The 19,033-nt window shown below is 45.1% G+C and overlaps 1 protein-coding gene across 1 annotated transcript in view; it reads right to left on the bottom strand.

Moving 5' to 3' along the window:
* The window catches only part of LOC136659076 (aldehyde oxidase 3-like), a 63,695-nt gene that overhangs the window by 7,842 nt on the left and 36,820 nt on the right, over positions 1-19,033 (bottom strand). Inside the window, exons 22-30 of the mRNA XM_066636132.1 lie at positions 18,698-18,831; positions 18,218-18,305; positions 17,255-17,341; positions 15,959-16,150; positions 13,413-13,640; positions 8,334-8,429; positions 4,288-4,416; positions 2,578-2,652; positions 1,028-1,080 (exon numbers count right to left, since the gene is read on the bottom strand). Of these exons, the coding sequence (XP_066492229.1) occupies positions 1,028-1,080; positions 2,578-2,652; positions 4,288-4,416; positions 8,334-8,429; positions 13,413-13,640; positions 15,959-16,150; positions 17,255-17,341; positions 18,218-18,305; positions 18,698-18,831 (1,082 nt within the window). The remainder of the gene's footprint in view (positions 1-1,027; positions 1,081-2,577; positions 2,653-4,287; positions 4,417-8,333; positions 8,430-13,412; positions 13,641-15,958; positions 16,151-17,254; positions 17,342-18,217; positions 18,306-18,697; positions 18,832-19,033) is intronic.

The following is a 19,033-nucleotide window of genomic DNA, read 5'->3' as shown; positions in this document are numbered from 1 at the left end:
AAGAGGCGACTGAACAGCCACCGGGTAGATGGGACTCGTTAGCCTGGGAAGGCAGCTCATCTGAGAGAAGGAAAACTCTGATCCCAAACCTCCACTGCCTTGTGGCTACATCCATTATGGAAAAGGCTTCAGGAGTCAACCTCGAGGCAAAATCTGGAGCCGGAGTCCCTGAGGCAGTTCATGGCTGAACACAGTCATGTTCTGGCAACTCCTGCGACGCCGCTAGAACCAACCGTATTGGCTCTGCCTTTCCATTGGACCATTTCAGCGATGTGGAGAGGGGGGATTTGCTGCATGGGTAACAGCCTATCCTCCATATCTACTTTACCCAGGCTTCGCGCACTGGAGAGGACACTGTTCCAGAACACTATTCAGAGTGCGATACCATAGTCTTCCGAGACTGAAGGATGCCAACAAGATGCAATCATAAACTTATATCTTGGCTTGCATTAGCAGAAGGAAATTTGTGCAAGGGGTCTTCCTTGTTCCCTCCTCCTCACAACATCCCTGCCTATGCCCCATCTCACCTGTTCCTGATGGTCTCCTGACCACTACATAAAGTTTTTCAGGGGGCACAGGGAGCTACTCTGAGAAGGAGGGGTGTGGGAGAATCTTGTGTCAAGAATCATTTTTTCACTCATGATACAACCCTTTACCTCTGCTTCGCCTACTATTTTAATTATGACAGTGGACTTTTCAGCACATCCCAGTTCTTGATGGCTCTTTGATTCAATTTAGAGCTGCACTCTACTCCCTAAGATCAGGTGCAGCTGACCTGAGACAATGCTGTAGATTTGCGCCCCAGATGCTCCCATTTGCTAACTGTGAACAGGACATCGGGGACAATCTCCACCAACTTCTCTTCTGATGGCACACTTCTTGGACCCTGAGTAAAGTAACATCACCCCTGGTTCCAAAATATATGCATTTGGCATTAACTGCAGGATCTGAGCTTAGTACTGACTATATATCGCTATGCTTGTGATACCCAAAGAAAACAATTAGGAAATGATAATAAACTACTTACTTGAAGTAGCCAGTAGCTGAGAGACTGATGCTTTCCTCAAAAGCCTTTTTAATCTACAAGAGGCACATCATTAAATGACATTTCTAGCAGAGAGATACAAATGAGTTTCATATAGAAATTTTAAAAAATGGAGAGCATTATACAGTAGAACCTTCGGTGTGCAACATAAACAAGATTTGTTATTTGTTTTCCAGAGGTACAGACTGCATAGTGGCCTCCTATGCCCTGGATATGGGAAGCATCTCAGGAAGGGGCAAGAAGGTCTTTCCCCTGTCTTGACAATCAGGAGACAGCTCTGTGACCAGTATAGAAACAGTCTGCTTCAGTCTCACAACACATGTGGTCCCCTTGCATGTTTGTTTGGTGCTTTGTTTTTTAATGGTTTTTAAAAAATACTTTAAAGCTGTTCCAAAAAGCATCACATGTTGCTTTATGACTAACACAAGGTAGGTAAATCAGCACTGTGTGAAACCTGCACCTTCTGCAAACTAGAAGTGGAGAGTTTTTCTCCAGAGTGGTCCAAGGAAGAAAATAGCAATGATGTAGACTCGAATCCCTCAACTCACTCCCACATCAGACACAAGTTGCATTACTAACTTGGACTCAACTTGGGAGTGAGGATAAGGTGACTTGGCAGCTGGAGTTTTTTTACGCTGTAGTTGCTGTGCTGTTCGGGGCTTATCTACTTTTACTGGCACTTCTGCCACTGCTGCAAGACCTCCTGGGTGATCTGGAAGCAAAGCATCTGATGGGCAACAGCAGGGGTAGTGGGACGTTTGGTTCCAAGTGGGAAAGTGGGGGCAGGGTATGTGGGAGGGGACATTGTGATAAGGGGAGGAAGGCTTCATGGTTTTTTTTGGCACAAGGGAGATGGTGGAAGGGATGGAGAAAGGGCAAGTGCAGGATACAGGGGAGGAGGTTTGTTTGTGATAAGGGGAAGGCTTCAGCTCTTTTTGGCTCACTTTTACAGGAGTGTCATGCATTTCTCCAGCCTCTGTTCTTGTGTGTTCCCAGGAGAAGGACAAGAACAACTAAATACACCATTGGTGGTGCTGTGCCTCCAAAAGTGGGGGGTGTCTTACCCTGCTAAGCCATCATTTGCATCACCTATTCAGAGTTCACTGCTTTAAATGTCTGTGCAGTTCAGATAGCTGGTTTTTTCTTTTCTTTTCTTCCTAGTGACCATGAGAGTCAAGACGTGGGGTTACACTGGATGGGACTTGGAAAATAGCATATGTGGAAAACATATGGAACATATGAAAATACACTGGAACATAGCATATGTGCCCAAAATATAGTGTGTGCAGCTTCTCAGCAGACTCATTGCTAAAATTATGTAGGCCTGCAGGCACTACCCAGAGACAAAATGCAATAAGAAGTGCTATTTAGAAAATCTACTTCCTCTTGTGTACTTCCTGTTTTGCCACTAACTTGGCCTGCCGTGACCATCCTGGATAGTCTATCTAGACCAGCAGCAAAAGATTGTCTTTCCAAACATGCAGTATAAGCAGGTACTTCATTCAGTTTTAAAAGTACAAAATGGTGCTTACCCAGTCTTCCCATTTGCCTTCTGGGTTTTTTGTTATTATTGGCTCTAGGCGTTTCCAGAGAATTTGGCAAGCATTCTGGGGAAACAGGTGGCAAAGAGGACAAATTCAACAACAACATCAAATTTTGATTTTCTAAATAGTCTTTTAATTATTTTTCCAAGTATTTTAATTATTTTTGTAAATTAGGGTACTATAAGCATGCCTCTTTTCCCTGACAAGATTCTTGTGCCTTTAACAGCTGCACAACAGGTACAAATTAAACCGGTAACATTTTCCCCAGCATGGAGCTGCAGTAATGTCAAAAGCATTGCAGTATCACAGGTAACAAAACAATTCACTACAGTTGACCACAAACCTGCCCACTGCCCATACAATAAAATGACATTTTCATTATATTTATGTAAAAAGAACAAACTAGGTTGCATAACAAATGACTGTTCCAGATGATCATGAGCTGCTTTCTCCTTAAGGTGACATAAAAGAAGAAGCCTGGAGAGATACATCAGCTAATATTTATGATGTTTAGATAGAAGAAAGCTCCATTAGCTGAATTTCTGCCTGACATGCAATTGTGAAAGGCACAGAAACCCTGCAAGAAACTTCTGCTAGCAGTGGGGTTTGACATTAAGACTGCAAACCCAGTGGGGGAGGGGGGACAACACTATGAAGCAATGGGGTAGCAGTACATTTTGAAGTCCAGGAGTTCTTCATAATGCCTCCCATAGCCAAACACCCTCCTACTAGGACAAAACAACAACAAAATCAACTTTGACTTCTTCAATTAATTTGGGGAATTTCTAGAGAATGTTCACTGCAGGGTAACATCATATGGCCATTGCATAAAACAGATAAAGACTGGCAACATGAATTAAGGGAATAAAAATAGATCCTCTAGTTGCAGAAGCAGAGTACCTCCAATTGCCATACGGCTGGTGATGAAGGCCAAGAGTGGCTATTTCAACCTTATCTTTTTCCTGATGCAGACATAACAGAAAGACAGTGTAGTTTTGTCTCTATGATGCATCCAGCTAATGACTCAAGTATAATCAGGGCTGCATGTTTATGCAGTGCAGTGCAATAATTTGCACAGAATTCAGCAACCTGTGAATTGTAGCTTTAATTTTTCTAAATTAAGAAATCAGGTTTCTAGCCCTCATAGCTCTGAAGATACACTTTTAAACTTCAGAGCACTGCTGAATGACATCTCAAAAACTGTGTGGGTGGGATCAACTGGATTTCCAACAGTTTGGGCTGAGTACTTTGTATAGTTCTTTTCCTCTCCCCACCCCATTGCTAAAAGAAATTGAAAATAAATTAGGCAAATTAGGCCTGGGTTTGTGTCCAGCAGAATTGTGCCTGTCCTTTGGTCTTCCCCTCGTCCTGTCTCTTTAGCTTCCAGTAATCTTTCTTACTACTTTGATCCCTTTGCCCCTTCCTCTGCTTCAGACTTCCTTTTTCTTCATTCCCATTAACTGCTGCATCTTCTTCTCCTTACCTTTCCTCTTCCCCCATTGATCCCTTTCTCTGTTCCACTCTGTGCTCTTTCTCCTTGGTCCAAACAGCCCCATGCAAGCTGTATGGCTCTGCAGAACAGTGAGAGACTCCACCATTGTATAGCAAAAGCTCTTAAATTCTATTTTAGGAGATTCCAATACTCAGAAATCTTATTTATACAAACATATATCGATAACCACAAGGAAACATTCTAACCTGGACTGCTTTCCCATTGACTTCTGTGGCAATTGATGCTGCGGTGACAACTGCATTTGGGATTGTGAGTGTAGTTCTTTCATAAGGCTGTATGTAAGACATGGGTATCTTTAATTCATGGCTGGCAACCTTTATTTCAGAAGAAAAAAAAGATTATAATTTTTACTAAGAATTGCAACAGAGTCACGAACTCAGCAGAAAACAACATTTGTGATTAGAGTTAGCAGTGTTGGGAACTTGAGTCAGAGACTCAAGTTGCGAAAATGTGTGATTTTTCCTGACTTGTCAACTCGTGAGTCACATGTGTGGAAGATTCTGAAAAAGACTCGAGTCATGTCCAGTGACTGATGTGTGCTGACTCGAGTCTGTCCACGTCTGGGGGTGCCAGCTCATTGTTTTTGCTGAGTGGAAAACCTCATGGGGCCAGCATTCTGACACAAGCAGCAGGGAGTTCCAGTCGGGAGGCAGAAAAGGGTTAATGCGAGCAGGAGCGGGGAGACTGGACTGGGCTCTCTTTTCCCATCTCTGATAGGAAGGAAGGAATGGCTGACCTTTGGACAAAGGATGGGCATTCTCATATTTCCATTGGCTGAGAGAGGACAGGAGGAGGAGCAACCCTCATTGAATGAATGACTGCAGTGGGCTACTAGCTGCAAGGATTGTCCTGGTAAGCCTCCCAGCTGCTGCTTCTGACTCTCCTTCCTCTCACTGCTTCTGTCCTGGCTCTCACTCAGTCCCTCCCACCACCACCCCCCACCCTGTTACAGATGGAAGGGGCAGCAAGGGAGTGAGTAAAGAGAACTCCAAGACAGACAGACAGACAGACAGACAGACAGACAGACACTAGCAGCAGTCTCGTTTTTCCCATGGATGGCTTTTTAAAGGGGGCGACTCAGCCCAGGGAGAGAGAGGAGGCAGGGGAGCAATCACTCTTTGCAGGCATGGCTCTTTTGTTACTTGGTAGGTGGACCCTCATTGAATAAGCAGCTGAAGAGGGACATCTTCTGAGTAGAGCTGCAAGGATCGGGTCGTCCTGTTGAGCCTCCCAGCTGCCACTCCTGACCCTCCTCCTCCCTCTAGCTGTTTCCCTCTCAGCTCTCTCACTGTCCCTCCCACCCCTCCTGCCCAATTTACAGATGGGTGGGGACAGCAGGGGAGTGCTCAAAGAGAGCTCCAACACACACACACTCCCTGGCAGCAGCCCTGTTTTTTCCACTTTTTAAAAGAGGGCTTTTTAAAGGGAGGGGTGATTCGACTTGAGTCCATTAGAGTCACTAAAGGATGACGGTGACTTGGAAAGTGACCCTGTTGTGACTCTTTATCAAGTCAAATCATGGGGGGGCAGTGACTCAACGACTCAGCTCGAGTCAAGCCACGCTGGGTTTTCCCAACTCTGAGAGTTAGACACATAATACAGAAACAAACTAGCTGAAAAATTTGTGATCTTGCTCAAAAAATACAAAACATATTTTGTATTTCGCTATTGTATTTTTCTGACATTTCAAGAATGTCTTGAACATTGTCTTGAATGTTCTTGAATGTTCTTGAACATTGTTCTTGAATGTCTTGAAATGTTCTGAACATTTCAAGAATACCGTTTACAACACCGCCTTGTCCATATTCGGCAAGAAGACCAACAAGGCGGCAGACTGGTTTGAAGCCCACTCTGAGGAGTTGACACCAGTCGTTGAGGAAAAGAGGAGAGCTCAAGCAGCATACAAGGCCTGTCCCAGTGAGCGCAACCTGCAGGTCCTCCGAACTGCTCGCAGCAAAGTCCAACAGACTGCCAGGAGATGTGCTAACGACTACTGGCTCCAGCTCTGTTCCGAGATACAGATAGCAGCTGACACGGGCAACATCAAGGGGATGTATGATGGTATCAAGCAGGCCCTAGGTCCAACACAGAGGAAAATTGCCCCTCTGAAGTCTGCCACAGGCGAGGTCATCCAGGATCGGGCGCAGTAGATGGAACGCTGGGTGCAGCACTACTCTGAGCTATATTCCAGAGAAAATGTAGTCACCGAAGAAGCACTGAACAACATTGAGTGCCTGCCTGTGCTGGAAGAGCTTGACAGTGAACCAACCCTAGAAGAACTTCACGTGGCCCTGGACTCCCTTGCCTTTGGCAAGGCACCTGGAAAAGACAGCATCCCTGCTGAAGTCCTAAAATGCTGCAAAGAGATCATCGTCACTAAAGATCGTCACTTCATCATCACTAAAGATCGTCACTAAAGCATTGCACTAATGCTGCAAAGAGATCATCGTCACTGAGCTGCATGAAATCCTCTGTCTCTGCTGGAGAGAAGGTGGAGTACCTCAAGACATGAGGGATGCAAACATCATCACGCTGTACAAGAACAAAGGTGACAGGGGTGACTGCAACAACTACCGCGGCATCTCTCTCCTTAGCGTTGTAGGAAAGCTGTTTGCCCGAGTTGTACTAAAGAGGCTCCAGGTACTTGCAGAGAGCGTCTATCCAGAATCGCAGTGTGGATTCCGAGCCAACAGGTCCACCACTGATATGGTATTCTCCCTTAGACAACTGCAGGAGAAATGCAGGGAACAACGACAGCCACTCTTTATAGCCTTCATAGATCTCACAAAGGCTTTCGACCTGGTCAGCAGAGACGGCCTCTTCAAGATTCTCCCCAAGATTGGATGTCCACCCAGGCTCCTCAGCATCATCAGATCTTTCCACAAGGACATGAAGGGCACTGTTGTCTTCCATGGCTCCACATCAGACCCTTTTGACATCCGAAGCGGAGTGAAGCAGGGCTGTGTTCTTGCACCAACCTTGTTTGGGATTTTCTTCGCTGTCCTGCTGAAGCAGGCCTTTGGAACTGCAACAGAAGGCATCTATCTCCGGACCAGATCAGACGGAAAGCTCTTCAACCTCTCCAGACTGAGAGCAAAATCCAAAGTCCAGCTGAAATGTCTGCGTGACTTCCTCTTTGCCGACGATGCAGCTGTCACTACCCACTCTGCCAAAGATCTCCAGCAGCTCATGGATCGTTTTAGCAAGGCCTGCCAAGATTTTGGACTGACAATCAGCCTGAAGAAAACACAGGTCATCGTTCAGGATGTGGACTCACCTCCCTGCATTACAATCTCTGAGCATGAACTGGAGGTTGTCCATGACTTTGTGTACCTTGGCTCAACGATCTCCGACACTCATTCTCTCGATACCGAGCTAAACAAGCGCATCGGTAAAGCAGCTACCACGTTTTCCAGACTCACAAAGAGAGTCTGGTCCAACAAGAAGCTGACGGAACATACCAAGATCCAGGTCTACAGAGCTTGCGTCCTGAGTACACTTCTGTACTGCAGCGAGTCATGGACTCTTCGCTCACAACAGGAGAGGAAACTGAGCGCTTTCCACATGCGCTGCCTCCGACGCATCCTCGGCATCACCTGGCAGGACAAAGTTCCAAACAACACAGTCCTGGAACATGCTGGAATCCCTAGCATGTATTCACTGCTGAAACAGAGACGCCTGCGTTGGCTTGGTCATGTCGTGAGAATGGATGATGGCCGGATCCCAAAGGATCTCCTCTATGGAGAACTCGTGCAAGGAAAGCGCCCTACAGGTAGACCACAGCTGCGATACAAGGACATCTGCAAGAGGGATCTGAAGGCCTTAGGGATGGACCTCAACAAGTGGGAAACCCTGGCCTCTGAGCGGCCCGCTTGGAGGCAGGCTGTGCAGCATGGCCTTTCCCAGTTTGAAGAGACACTTTGCCAACAGTCTGAGGCTAAGAGGCAAAGAAGGAAGGCCCATAGCCAGGGAGACAGACCAGGGACAGACTGCACTTGCTCCCGGTGTGGAAGGGATTGTCACTCCCGGATTGGCCTTTTCAGCCACACTAGACACTGTGCCAGAACCACTTTTCAGAGTGCGATACCATAGTCTTTCGAGACTGAAGGTTGCCAATATACAATTGTATTTTTATACATGTGAAACTTGAACATATATACAAAAGCATGCAGGCAACTAGTGTTCATGTTTCAGTTTTATTTTAAATACAGGCATTAGACAGTGGTCTTACCTGTAACATCTTAGTGAATATTCCTTGTCCCAGTTCACACCCACCATGGGACACCAGCACGGACCCATCTAGATAGATATTGACCAGAGCAGAAGCCTACAGAAAAACAGAAAACAATTGTTCATTCATTAGTACAAATGTTGCCCCTTCTCAATACAGTTTCCAGCGGAGTTTGAAAACATACAGTGGGCCCTGCATCTGTGCACATTTAGTTTGTGCAAGGTCTTAAAATTACCCCACAAGAAACAAGATCGGAAAAATACATCCATCCAACTATACAAATACGAAGAAAATAATAGTTCATATGAATAATTGTCAGGAAAATTGTCTACAGGAAGAAAAAGTCTACAGCAGCAAGAAAGTTCCCCCCCCCTCCATTTTTACAGAAGTGACTTACTGCCCAATCCTGAACAGTGAGCACTGGCTTACTGCCAGTGCACACTGTTGCAAACATGCCATAAGGCATGTTTGCAGGCCTAGTGCCAGGCAAGAGCCTGTGCTAGCCCAGTGCTGGCTGGTGCTGGGTTAGCATCAGGCGGCCACCGGAACTTTACTGCTTGGTGGTTGCACGGACCACCAAGCAGCAGAGAGGTAAGTACCAGTGTGGGGGAGGCAGGGAGGATGTGTTCCAGTGCAGAGGTGGTGAGAGGGCAGGGAGGACATGTTCCAGGGGGAGGGAGCGGAGAAGGAGGGAGGTGGGACCGGTAGATCCAGAGCCTCCGTGCCGGGCTCACCATTGCGCAGCTACTCAGTTTACCTGGGGGAAGGGGATGAAAGCTCCCTTCTCCCAAGGAGCAGCCGGGCAGCTGCCCAGAGTGTGCAGGATGCAGTGGCAGCCATTTTCAGCGCCACTGCAGCCCTGCACACTGGGCAGCTCAGGACTGGGCTGTTAAACATTCTGATTCTACTCAAAACTCAACCCCAGAAGTCAAAATTAAAATAGAATCAGAAATTGCATTGAGAAATCCACAGCATGTTCTACAAATATCAAATGCAGTCTTTACTCAAATCAATAATTTTCATAAGCAGATATTAATTTATTTGATTTATTCAAATCAAAACTGTAAATAAGTTTAATAAATTTAAATAAACATATTAAATTATTAATATTACTTATTAATGATAATCAATAGTCCATGTAATTTTAATAGTTATTATTAAATAACCATTATTATTTCATATGAAGAGGGAAACATTAAAAAGTGAAACTATTTTATTCTCAGGTAAAATTTGCTTTTTCATACATTCAAATATATCTGTGTTTGCCTAGGAAAATGAGGTATACAAATCTCCTAAATGAATGAATGCACAATCCTAACCCCTTATGTCAGTGCTTTCCAGCACTGGCATAGCAGTGCCAATGGGACGTGTGCTGCATCCTGCAGTTGGGTGTCACTCACGGAGACCTCCTCAAAGTAATATAATGTTTGTTCCCTTACCTCAGAGCTGCATTGCCCTTAAGTCAGTGCTGGAAAGCACTGACATAAGGGGTTAGGGTTGCACCCTAAGTAAATTTCCCTGAATAACTGTGGTAATTCAAAAGCTAATACATGCCGATAAGCGCTGACCTCCGGGGATGCGTGCATTTATCAGACCAAAACCAACCCAGGGCTCACCCTTGGCTTCTTTGGTGACTCTAGATAACCTCAGCATGTTCCTAAATAAATAATTTATGATAAAACTGTGCCTCGAGCCTAGTTCAAAGTAAATAAATTCTTATAGCTATTTTCAATACTTGCTGTTTTAGAATGCTGCAAGGCCTTCACACATTACCTTAGAAATTCTTACAAAACTTTCAGAATAGATAAGACAGTAATTTAATCCAAGTGTTAGATATCTGGACAATTAACTATCCCAAAATATCGGCAAATTTTTTCAAGAGCTAGATTTAATTGTCTTCCATCTGCAGTCTTGGAAGGACGCTGTAATAATGTGCCATATGAAAATAGATTATATCCCTGTAATAATATGGAAACAGAGACCTTGGAACACGTTATTTTTGTATGTAATTTTTACAGGAATGAGCGTACAAGATATATTAACCCTATGATGTGTAATCTCCCAGGTAGGTCCCCTGGGGGCTGGGGATAAGAATAGGCCCTCAGTTTGGCTGTACTTGTCGTAAGAGGCGACTAAACAGCCACCAGGTAGATGGGTAGGACTCTTACATGGTATTTAAATATATCTTAGCTGATAAGAATAAGTCCATAACGGAATCAGTGGCCAAGTTTCTTTTTTCAGCACAAAGAACACGAAAGAGAATTCTTGCTTCTTTTTTATAAAAGTTTTGTTTAAAATGTTTTTATGACTGTTTTAAATGTTTTAAATGTTTTATGAATCTTGGGTCTATGACCATAAATAAAGGATGATGATGATGATGATGATGATAAAACAGTATTATTTTTCCCAAATTGCAGGATTGTCTTGAGATTTGTCCCCATTCAGACAATCCTGATGGCTAGAGAATCATATACAAGCCATTACGATTCTTTGATTCCTTCCTATTCATGAGCAAAGGAAGTATAAAGTATAAGGAAGTATAAAGCTTCCAGACATGATTAGTAACCTGCAGTTTCCTATTATGTCTGTATATGAGAAGTTATAATTTATTCAATCCAGAGTTAGTTAACAAGTGATATCAAACTAGGAGCAAACCATACTACTGTAGTCATTAACTCCTGTGACTTTTCAAAAACCATATGGAATATTACATCATAAGACACTACACTGTATACTTATTTTGATTACATCTGAATCCTATGCATACCTACTTCAAAGTACGTTCTACTGTATACAATAGGGTTTACTCCCATATAAGTTTGCAAAGGATTGCAGCCTCATGGGCCAATTCTATCCAAGATTGGGCCAATGCACAGAGGGATTTATGCCAACAGGACACAGTTTGCTGTTCTAAAATGGTTTGTTTAAGCACATGCAGCGTGCCACTGGCAGTCATTTCAGGAGCTCTGCCACAAATTGTGGCAGCATGGGAGGCCTGCTGCCAGACCAAGAAAGGTAAGTCTGAAGGGTTGGGGGTGGGCAGAACGAGAAGGGGAAAGGGCAGAATGGGGAGGAGACAGGGCAGGAAGGTGGTGGATTGAGGCTAGGAAGGGGTGATAGAAGCAGCAGGAGCACCACCAATATCTTATTCCCCTTCCTGGCCTTGGTTTGCCTAACCCAGATCCAATCAGAATTGCACCAGCAAGTAGCTGGCACAGATCCAAGTTGACCCTGTGAGACAGTGATGGGTTACCTCCAGGCATGGGAACAATTGTTCCCTTATCCAGAAGATATCTCGGGGACTCAAAACTCCCCCACACTGTGCAGCATACACCCTCCCTGTTGGTGGGGCTGCATCAGCGCAGGGGGAATTAAGTAGGATTGGGCTGCCAGTCTAAAAATGTACGCAATAACCAAGAAGCTTCAGTTATTGGTACATAGTTAACAAACATTGCTAGGATGGGTTTGACAATGGGATAAAGAGCTACTATAGCATAGTGGTTAAGACCTATGTCCCTCAGTTGCCTCAGACAAGCTACTGTACCATTCCAGTGGCCTCTCTTTAATATTTGGATAATAATACTGACCTACATTACAGTGTTGATGCGAGGATTGCTGCATTGTGTGGAATGCTCAACAAAGTACTCTATTATCTTGTGCCACACCATTTCTTGGTGTGGAGGTTATATGGTGATTTCTTGGTACTGGTTGAGTAGGCAAAAGAGAGATTGGGCTAAAACAACCCAATCCGAACTAACTTTCCAGCACCAATGCAGCTGTGCCAATGGGATATGCACAGCATCCTGTGAGGAAGGGAGCAGTTATGGAGGTCTCTTCCAATAAGGGAATGTTTGTTCCCTTACCTTGGAGCTGCATTGAGGCTGCATTTGCACTTGAAAGTTGGTTAGAATTGGGCCTTTATTCTAGCAGAATCCTATTCACATTTGCTTCCATTGAGATTAACGTGGCTTATTTCCTGTTGGGAATAAGGGCAACATTGGATACAGGAGCTGCAAAGAGTGACATAACATTCTGTGGGCAGGAGTGTTCTAAGAAGCAGTTACCAACCAGTTAATCATTTGTAATATTTAACTGTGACAATTTACCAGAACTTCTAGAGAGATGGATGTGCTTTGTTGAGCTCTTTCAACTCTCAAACCAAAAGAGATAAACAAACTAGGTTATGTTTATGTGTTCAAAGCTGTTAGAACCTCTGGTCCTAAACCAAAGATGCCATACAAATAAGTATTTGTGCATGGAAAGTAAAGTATTTGCTTGATTCTTACCTCAGCCTCCGTTTTTATTTCATATGCTCATCATTTACTCTTAATAGCAAGCAGTCTGATGATAGTAAGTCATTTTGATTACAAGGGCAGCTTTCTTCTCTACATGTTGCTGTGCTCTGCTTACCAACCAGTCCAACATTTCCTACAAGGTGCTGTTAGGCCCACAGCCTAATGCCACATATCATACAGCAACCAATAGTTTACTTAGGAGGCTACAATCCTATGCACACTTTCCTGGGAGTGACTATTGACTATAATGGGACTTATGTCTGAATAGACATGCATAGGCTTGGGCTCTTAGTTAACTAACTCAGGGCGCAATCCTAACCCACCTTCCAGCACCGACATAAGAGCAATGCAACTTCTGGGTAAGGGAACAAACATTGCCATACCTTGAGGAGGCCTCTGTGACTGCGCCCCAACTGCAGGATGCAGCACATGCCCCACTGGCACAGCTATGCCTGTGCTGGAAAGTTGGTTAGGATTGTGCCCTCAGGGCCCAATCCTATCCAATTTTCCAGTGCTAGTGCTGCTGTGCCAATGGGGTATGCACTGCTTCCAGTGTTGGGGAGGCAGTCACAGAGGTCTTCTCAAGGTATGGCATATTTGTTCCCTTACCCAGAAGACTGCATTGTGGCTGCACTGGTGCTGGAAAGCTGGATAGGATTGAGCCCTGAATGTGCACTGTTCTCAATGGGATTTAGACAAGATGACTAACTTTAGTTATACTGGAACCTCTGATCATTCTGCTTTACTTTTAGAAAGGTAGATCTCTAGAATATTAAAGGCTTGCCTGGTGATAAAATGTAGCATTAAATCCAACTGAAAACAACATAGGAACAATGGCGATTCCTTTCTTTTTCCAGTAGCTTTGGTTGTTAAACTCTTCTGCAGCTTTTCTCCTGTTGTAGTAATCAGACTTCCTCAGGCATTCTTTCCAACAAAGGACCAAATTTCTGGGATCAACCTCTTCTTTATAGGGAGTTAAGGAAGGTGTTTTGAACATGTTCATCTCCCTGACCTTCAAAAGAAGACATGCAAGATCCTGTTATTTGCACCAAGCACCTACCAAGCACCATTTATGCCTTGGCACACATTTACACACTTATGACAAATATTGCTCCCTTTTCCTGCTGGAGGGAGTTTACAGTTAAAAGAGTTTGATTTCTTTTAACAGTTAGAGACCTTGTAGTCGTGACCTTGAACAGCTGCATGGAAGGTAATGGTCAAACCGGTGACTCTTCCCCAGGCCCCTGTATTGCATCTCTGTGGAGAGATACGTTACGCTACAGCATGAAACTATTAAAAGAAAATGATGGCAGCCCTACTCCTTGTAGACCAAATAACATTGGTTGATTGATATCGATTCAGGGAAACCCATGAACAGAGAATGACTGCGGGATCAGCCTTGCAAATAACAGTGCACACTCCTTAACAGCTCTGCAGAAGGAGGAAGAAAAACATTGATGAACAGCAGGAGCTGCACAAATTGGCAAGATTCTGAAAAGGAAACAAAGTTTCTGAGACCGCACATGATGAACATCTGTCCAAGTAGTGATATCAGAAAGCGGGGCTTACTGTGAAGGGCTCTTCTAGCTAGCAGGGCATTGGAACAGGTAGGAAAGGGTTACCTCTTCTTCCAGTAGAAGGCAGCACAGAACACACACACACACCTGCACCCCTGCCCCTGCCCCCCAAAGACCTCCCCCTGATATCCCTTCAGGATATTCCCAGATGCAGGACTTGAGTACCTGCAACCTACAGTTTTACCACCTGGGGGAGCGTTTGCACAACCTTTCGATGCAGAAGATTACACTTCATTCTAATTAGACTGGCCAGGTTTTGGGGGGGGGGGGAACTTGAAAGCTGTGGAATTAGAAACCTACCTAGGGTTGAACTGTGAACTCATCAGGTATGTAGCGTGATGCTTACTTTCTGTCTTTATCCGTCATAAGCTTGGGAGTGCAACTATACTTTACGAGGGAAAGGATACCTTATGGTTCTAAATCTTTGTAATGCTAAGATTTAGATGGGATTTTCAGGGAACAATGTGGGGTGGGATTTGCAGGGAAGAATTGGAGAGCAAAATGTTTCAAATTCTTTTTCTGCCATTGATCCACTGCTGCAACACCTCCCTCCCAAGCCATTTTTCCCAGCAAGGTTCCAAAACGGGTCTAGAAGTAACCCTGATTGCAGGAGGGAAACATCTGTTTACAGAGAAAGACTAGCAGACACAGAAGGAGTTAAGCACCCATTCCTCCTCTCACCAGTTCTCCCCAGCAAATGGAGAATCATATTCATGTTATCCAGGGATGGAAAAATCAAGTGCAGCTTGACTTGAGTCACTGCCTCCCGCAACTCCACTCAAAAATGAGTTATAACAGGGACACTTTCTCCCTTTAGAAACTCTAAAAGACTCAAGTCACCCCCCCTCCTTCAAAAAGCTCTCCGTGGAAAAAACAGGGCTGCTGCCTGGGTGTGTGTGTTGGAGTTCTCTTTGAATACACCCCCACTGTCCCTGCCCATCTGTAAACAGGGCGGGAGGGTGTGGGAGGGAGTGTAAGAGAGCCGGGTCAGAAGCAGCAAGAGGGAGGAGTCATGCACAGCAGCTGCGAAGCTTACCAGGATGACCCTTTGCAGCCTTACTCAGAAGTAGTCCCACTGCAACCGGTCGTTCAGGGAGGACTCCCGCTCCCCAGCAGCCATGGTGGAAAGCATGATTGCTATGAACTGCCTTCCCTGCCTCCCTTCCCAGCCAATCGTAAGGCAAGAACCCCTTTGGGCTCCTCCTCCTGCCCTCTCTCAGTCAAACAAAATACAAAGCCTCCCATCCTGCATCCAATGAACATCCATTCCTTCCTTCCTTCCTATCACAGATGGGGAAAAGAGCTTTCTCCTGCCTTCCCCCTCCTGCTCCAGTGCATTAACCCTTCCCTGCCTCCTGGCTGGAACTTTCCTGCTGCTTGCCCGGTTAGAATGCTGGCCCTACGAGGTTTTTCACCCAGCAAAAACAGTCAGCAAGCACACCCGAGTCAGTATTCGTGGGGACGAGTGCCATATCAGGGGGGCCCTGACTCAAGTCTTCTTCCAAGTCTTCTATGCACATGACTCACAAGTCGTCAAGTCACCCAAAATCATGCATTTTCATGACTCAAATCTGAGTCACTGACTCAAGTTCCCAACCCTGGTGTTACATCGTTGCAAATGTGGGTTTGAGAACATTAATATGTTAGATGATCTGCAGTAGTTGCACTCCAGATCACTCCAGATAAGTTACACTACAGCATGCAACTATTAAAACAGAGGCCCCCAACATTCTCGTATCATTCCTTTATTTACCTTATCATGCGGTAAGCCAAGGTAGTCTGCCACAGCCATCACCCATGTTTCTGCAGAAAGGCCTGCCTGAGGGAAACCAAATCCTCGAAACGCAGTGTTTGATGGCAAATTAGTCTTACAGGCACGTCCACGGCTTCGGAAGTTGGGGATCTCATAAGCATTAAAACATTTCAGCACAACATAATCAATTACCTGGTAAGATGGGATATATAATAAATATGTCATAATAAATATAGTTGAGTCTTAAATAATTTGTGCTAAGAAAGGGAGAGAAAGCAGAAAACATATGAAGTATACGTGTACCCCAATGCATGTACATAAAGTTTGCCCGTTATTTCCTACCTAGGGTGGAACACGAACAGAGTTCCAAGATCCAAAACTTATTCCCATGTCCTACTGCATGTAGGATGTTAAAATGGAGTCCAAAGACTGAACTTACCCTTAGCTTTACTAATTCAATTTATTCTAAGGGGATGAAATTAGGTATTTACTGTTTAGGCTTAGGTTAAGCCTGCTCAATTTGAGACCTACAAATCCAAACGTAGCCCATCAGCTATGTATTTATGACCATTGTCTGTCTGGGGCTTAACAACTGCCCTGTTTTTGCAATCCTGGACAAGTGAGTAAACTCAAAAGGTTTATCAACTCCTTGAGAACACCATGTATGACTTATGGACTGCATTTCACTTGGTGAATCAAAAGATTTGCAGGGCTGGCTTAAATGGTGAGTATGTCAGGCTCTAACAATGGCTCATTAAAGGCTGAAATTCTGCTTCAAAAGGTAAAACCCAAGAAATTACTTCTCCCCCACTAAATGGAACAGAACCCCATTTTCCATCTATGAAAATGCTCTACTAACAGCCTAATCCTATGCAAGAATGGGCTGTCACACAGAGACTCTTATGACAGTGGAAAACATTTCTGTGTGCTCCATCAGCAACTCATTTTATGAGTGCTGCCGCAACAGGAGGCAATACTTGCTGGAGCAGATAAGGTAAAAGTGAGGGCAGGGTAGGATGGAATAGGGAGAGGGTGGGGAGTTGACAGAGGTGGAAAGAGGTGTATATTGTTGCGTACAACCTTTGTCACTATGCTATCCCAGAATATCTCCCAATATGCCCCTCTTCTCTTTTTGCACTTCTGCCAGTTCAAGAGCTGGCACAGGTCTAAGGAGACAAATATTTTTCCTTACCTCACCCAAGCCTCCTGATCTCCCCACCCCACAGAATGCAGAGCAAGCCTCATGCATCGGGGTGGGGGGGGGGAGAGGATAGGATTGGGCTGCAGGAAACTTACCAGTTCAGATTCATCTGGTGTGCACCCAGCATTTATGTAGAACTGAAGGTCAACGGCTGTAATTTTACCATCGTTCATGAATCCCACCTAAACATACAATAGCATATTATAGTAATGAGGAATATTAGAACCCTTCCCCACTTTCTGAAGCACTTGAGAATTTTTCCCATGTACTACAAAAATGGAGGAACCAGACTTTGCTACATTTAAAAATGCTACACTTTGCTACATTTAAAAACATTGTCGTTTTTATTACAAGTTTTTCTAGATTAAAAAAGGGAACAATGCTATATTTTAGTGACAGTACTGTTCCACTGAGTTCCACATTAAAGGACGCAATCCAGCCCTTGACTTGTTTGCGCCTTCTCAGGAGGAAGCCGGGCCGGTGCTCAGAGAAGTGCCGGCCTGCGGAGGCTGACACAAGCCTCCGCGCCAGCTTCCTTCACATGGGTTGTGTTGGCTGGGGGAAGCAGGGAGGAGGTGGGAGGGAGGTGTCCTTGTGCAGCGGGAGGGCGGGCAGTGGGCGGCCCCAGGGGCAGGCAGGCAGGGAGCGGGAGGCAGGGCTGGAATCTGGATCCCAACCCCCGTTCTCAGGGAGAATGGAGCAGCTTCAAGCCATTCCGCTCTCCTCAGACTTGTGCCACCTCAAGAGGTCGTGCAAGTCCAAGAAGACCCATGGGGGCCAGTGGCCCCTACCCAGAGTAAGGAGAAATGTTTCCCCTTGCCTCTGGCTGAGCTGCTTATGGCCCCTATCCTGCGCTGGATACAGTGCAATCCTCTTGGCTTGCCTGTTCCAGTGCAGGATAGGATTGAGCCCTTAGTGACAGTACTGTTCCACTACTGTTCCACTGAGTTCCTTTCCTCACAACATATTACACCCAAGATGTAGCTCAGGACAGGCCCTTATGGAAGAGTCCTTTGTGTGTGACCACAACAGACCTTACTAGAGTCAGTATTACTCACTTTATATTTTACCAGAAGTGGATGTCGACCTCCAGTTATTATCATGTCATCATCTCGTTCCAGGATAAAACGTACCGGACAGCCAGTTCTAAGCCAGTCAACAAAACATACAAAAAATTATACTAACATCATGGTATGCTGCTAGGAGAACAAAGATCAGATGCCAATTGCATCTTCAAAGTGGCTGGGGAGCTTTGCAGGCGCTCACACAGGGCTGCCCGCACCCCGGGAAGGCTGCTGCAGGGACTGGTGATTACATCCCAGTCCCTGTAGCCCCCCTGAACGGTGTGATCCTGGGGATTGTGTCACTGCCTTCCCCCTGCTGCCTCTCTCCCTCCCCCGCAAAGACTTAGTGGCTCTCAAACTCTCCCAGAGAGGTTGAGAACCACTGTCCTAAGCCCTGGTTTGATGGGGTATGGAAAATGCACACCAGTAATTGTACTTTGTTCCAGTAAGATCATAGACATGCACAGAACTTACTTGTGTGCAGCAACAGCTGCTGCTGCAGCAAAAAATGGAGGCTTGGTAATTTTCCCCCCAAAAGCTCCACCAACTCGTCTTGTATGGCACATAATCCTATTGGCCTGAACATTTAACACTGCAGCCACTAATTCCTGTAAGAAAACATTTCCAGTTTATTTGCATTTTTTGCATTTCATTTCATCTTTTTGCACTTCTTGCACAGACATTCTACCTCCTTTCAGAATCTTTTGCAGACCAAGGCTGCAAATCCTTACCAGGGGTTAAGCCCCATTGAGAGCAATGGGACTTACCTCTGAGTAAGCATACATTGCACTGTTGGCTTTTAAATTTAAA

The sequence above is a fragment of the Tiliqua scincoides genome, chromosome 1, assembly GCF_035046505.1.
Source record: "Tiliqua scincoides isolate rTilSci1 chromosome 1, rTilSci1.hap2, whole genome shotgun sequence".
Classification (NCBI taxonomy): Eukaryota; Metazoa; Chordata; class Lepidosauria; order Squamata; family Scincidae; genus Tiliqua; species Tiliqua scincoides.
Note: the sequence above shows the minus strand (reverse complement) of the source record. Positions and strands in the feature narration are given on the sequence as shown.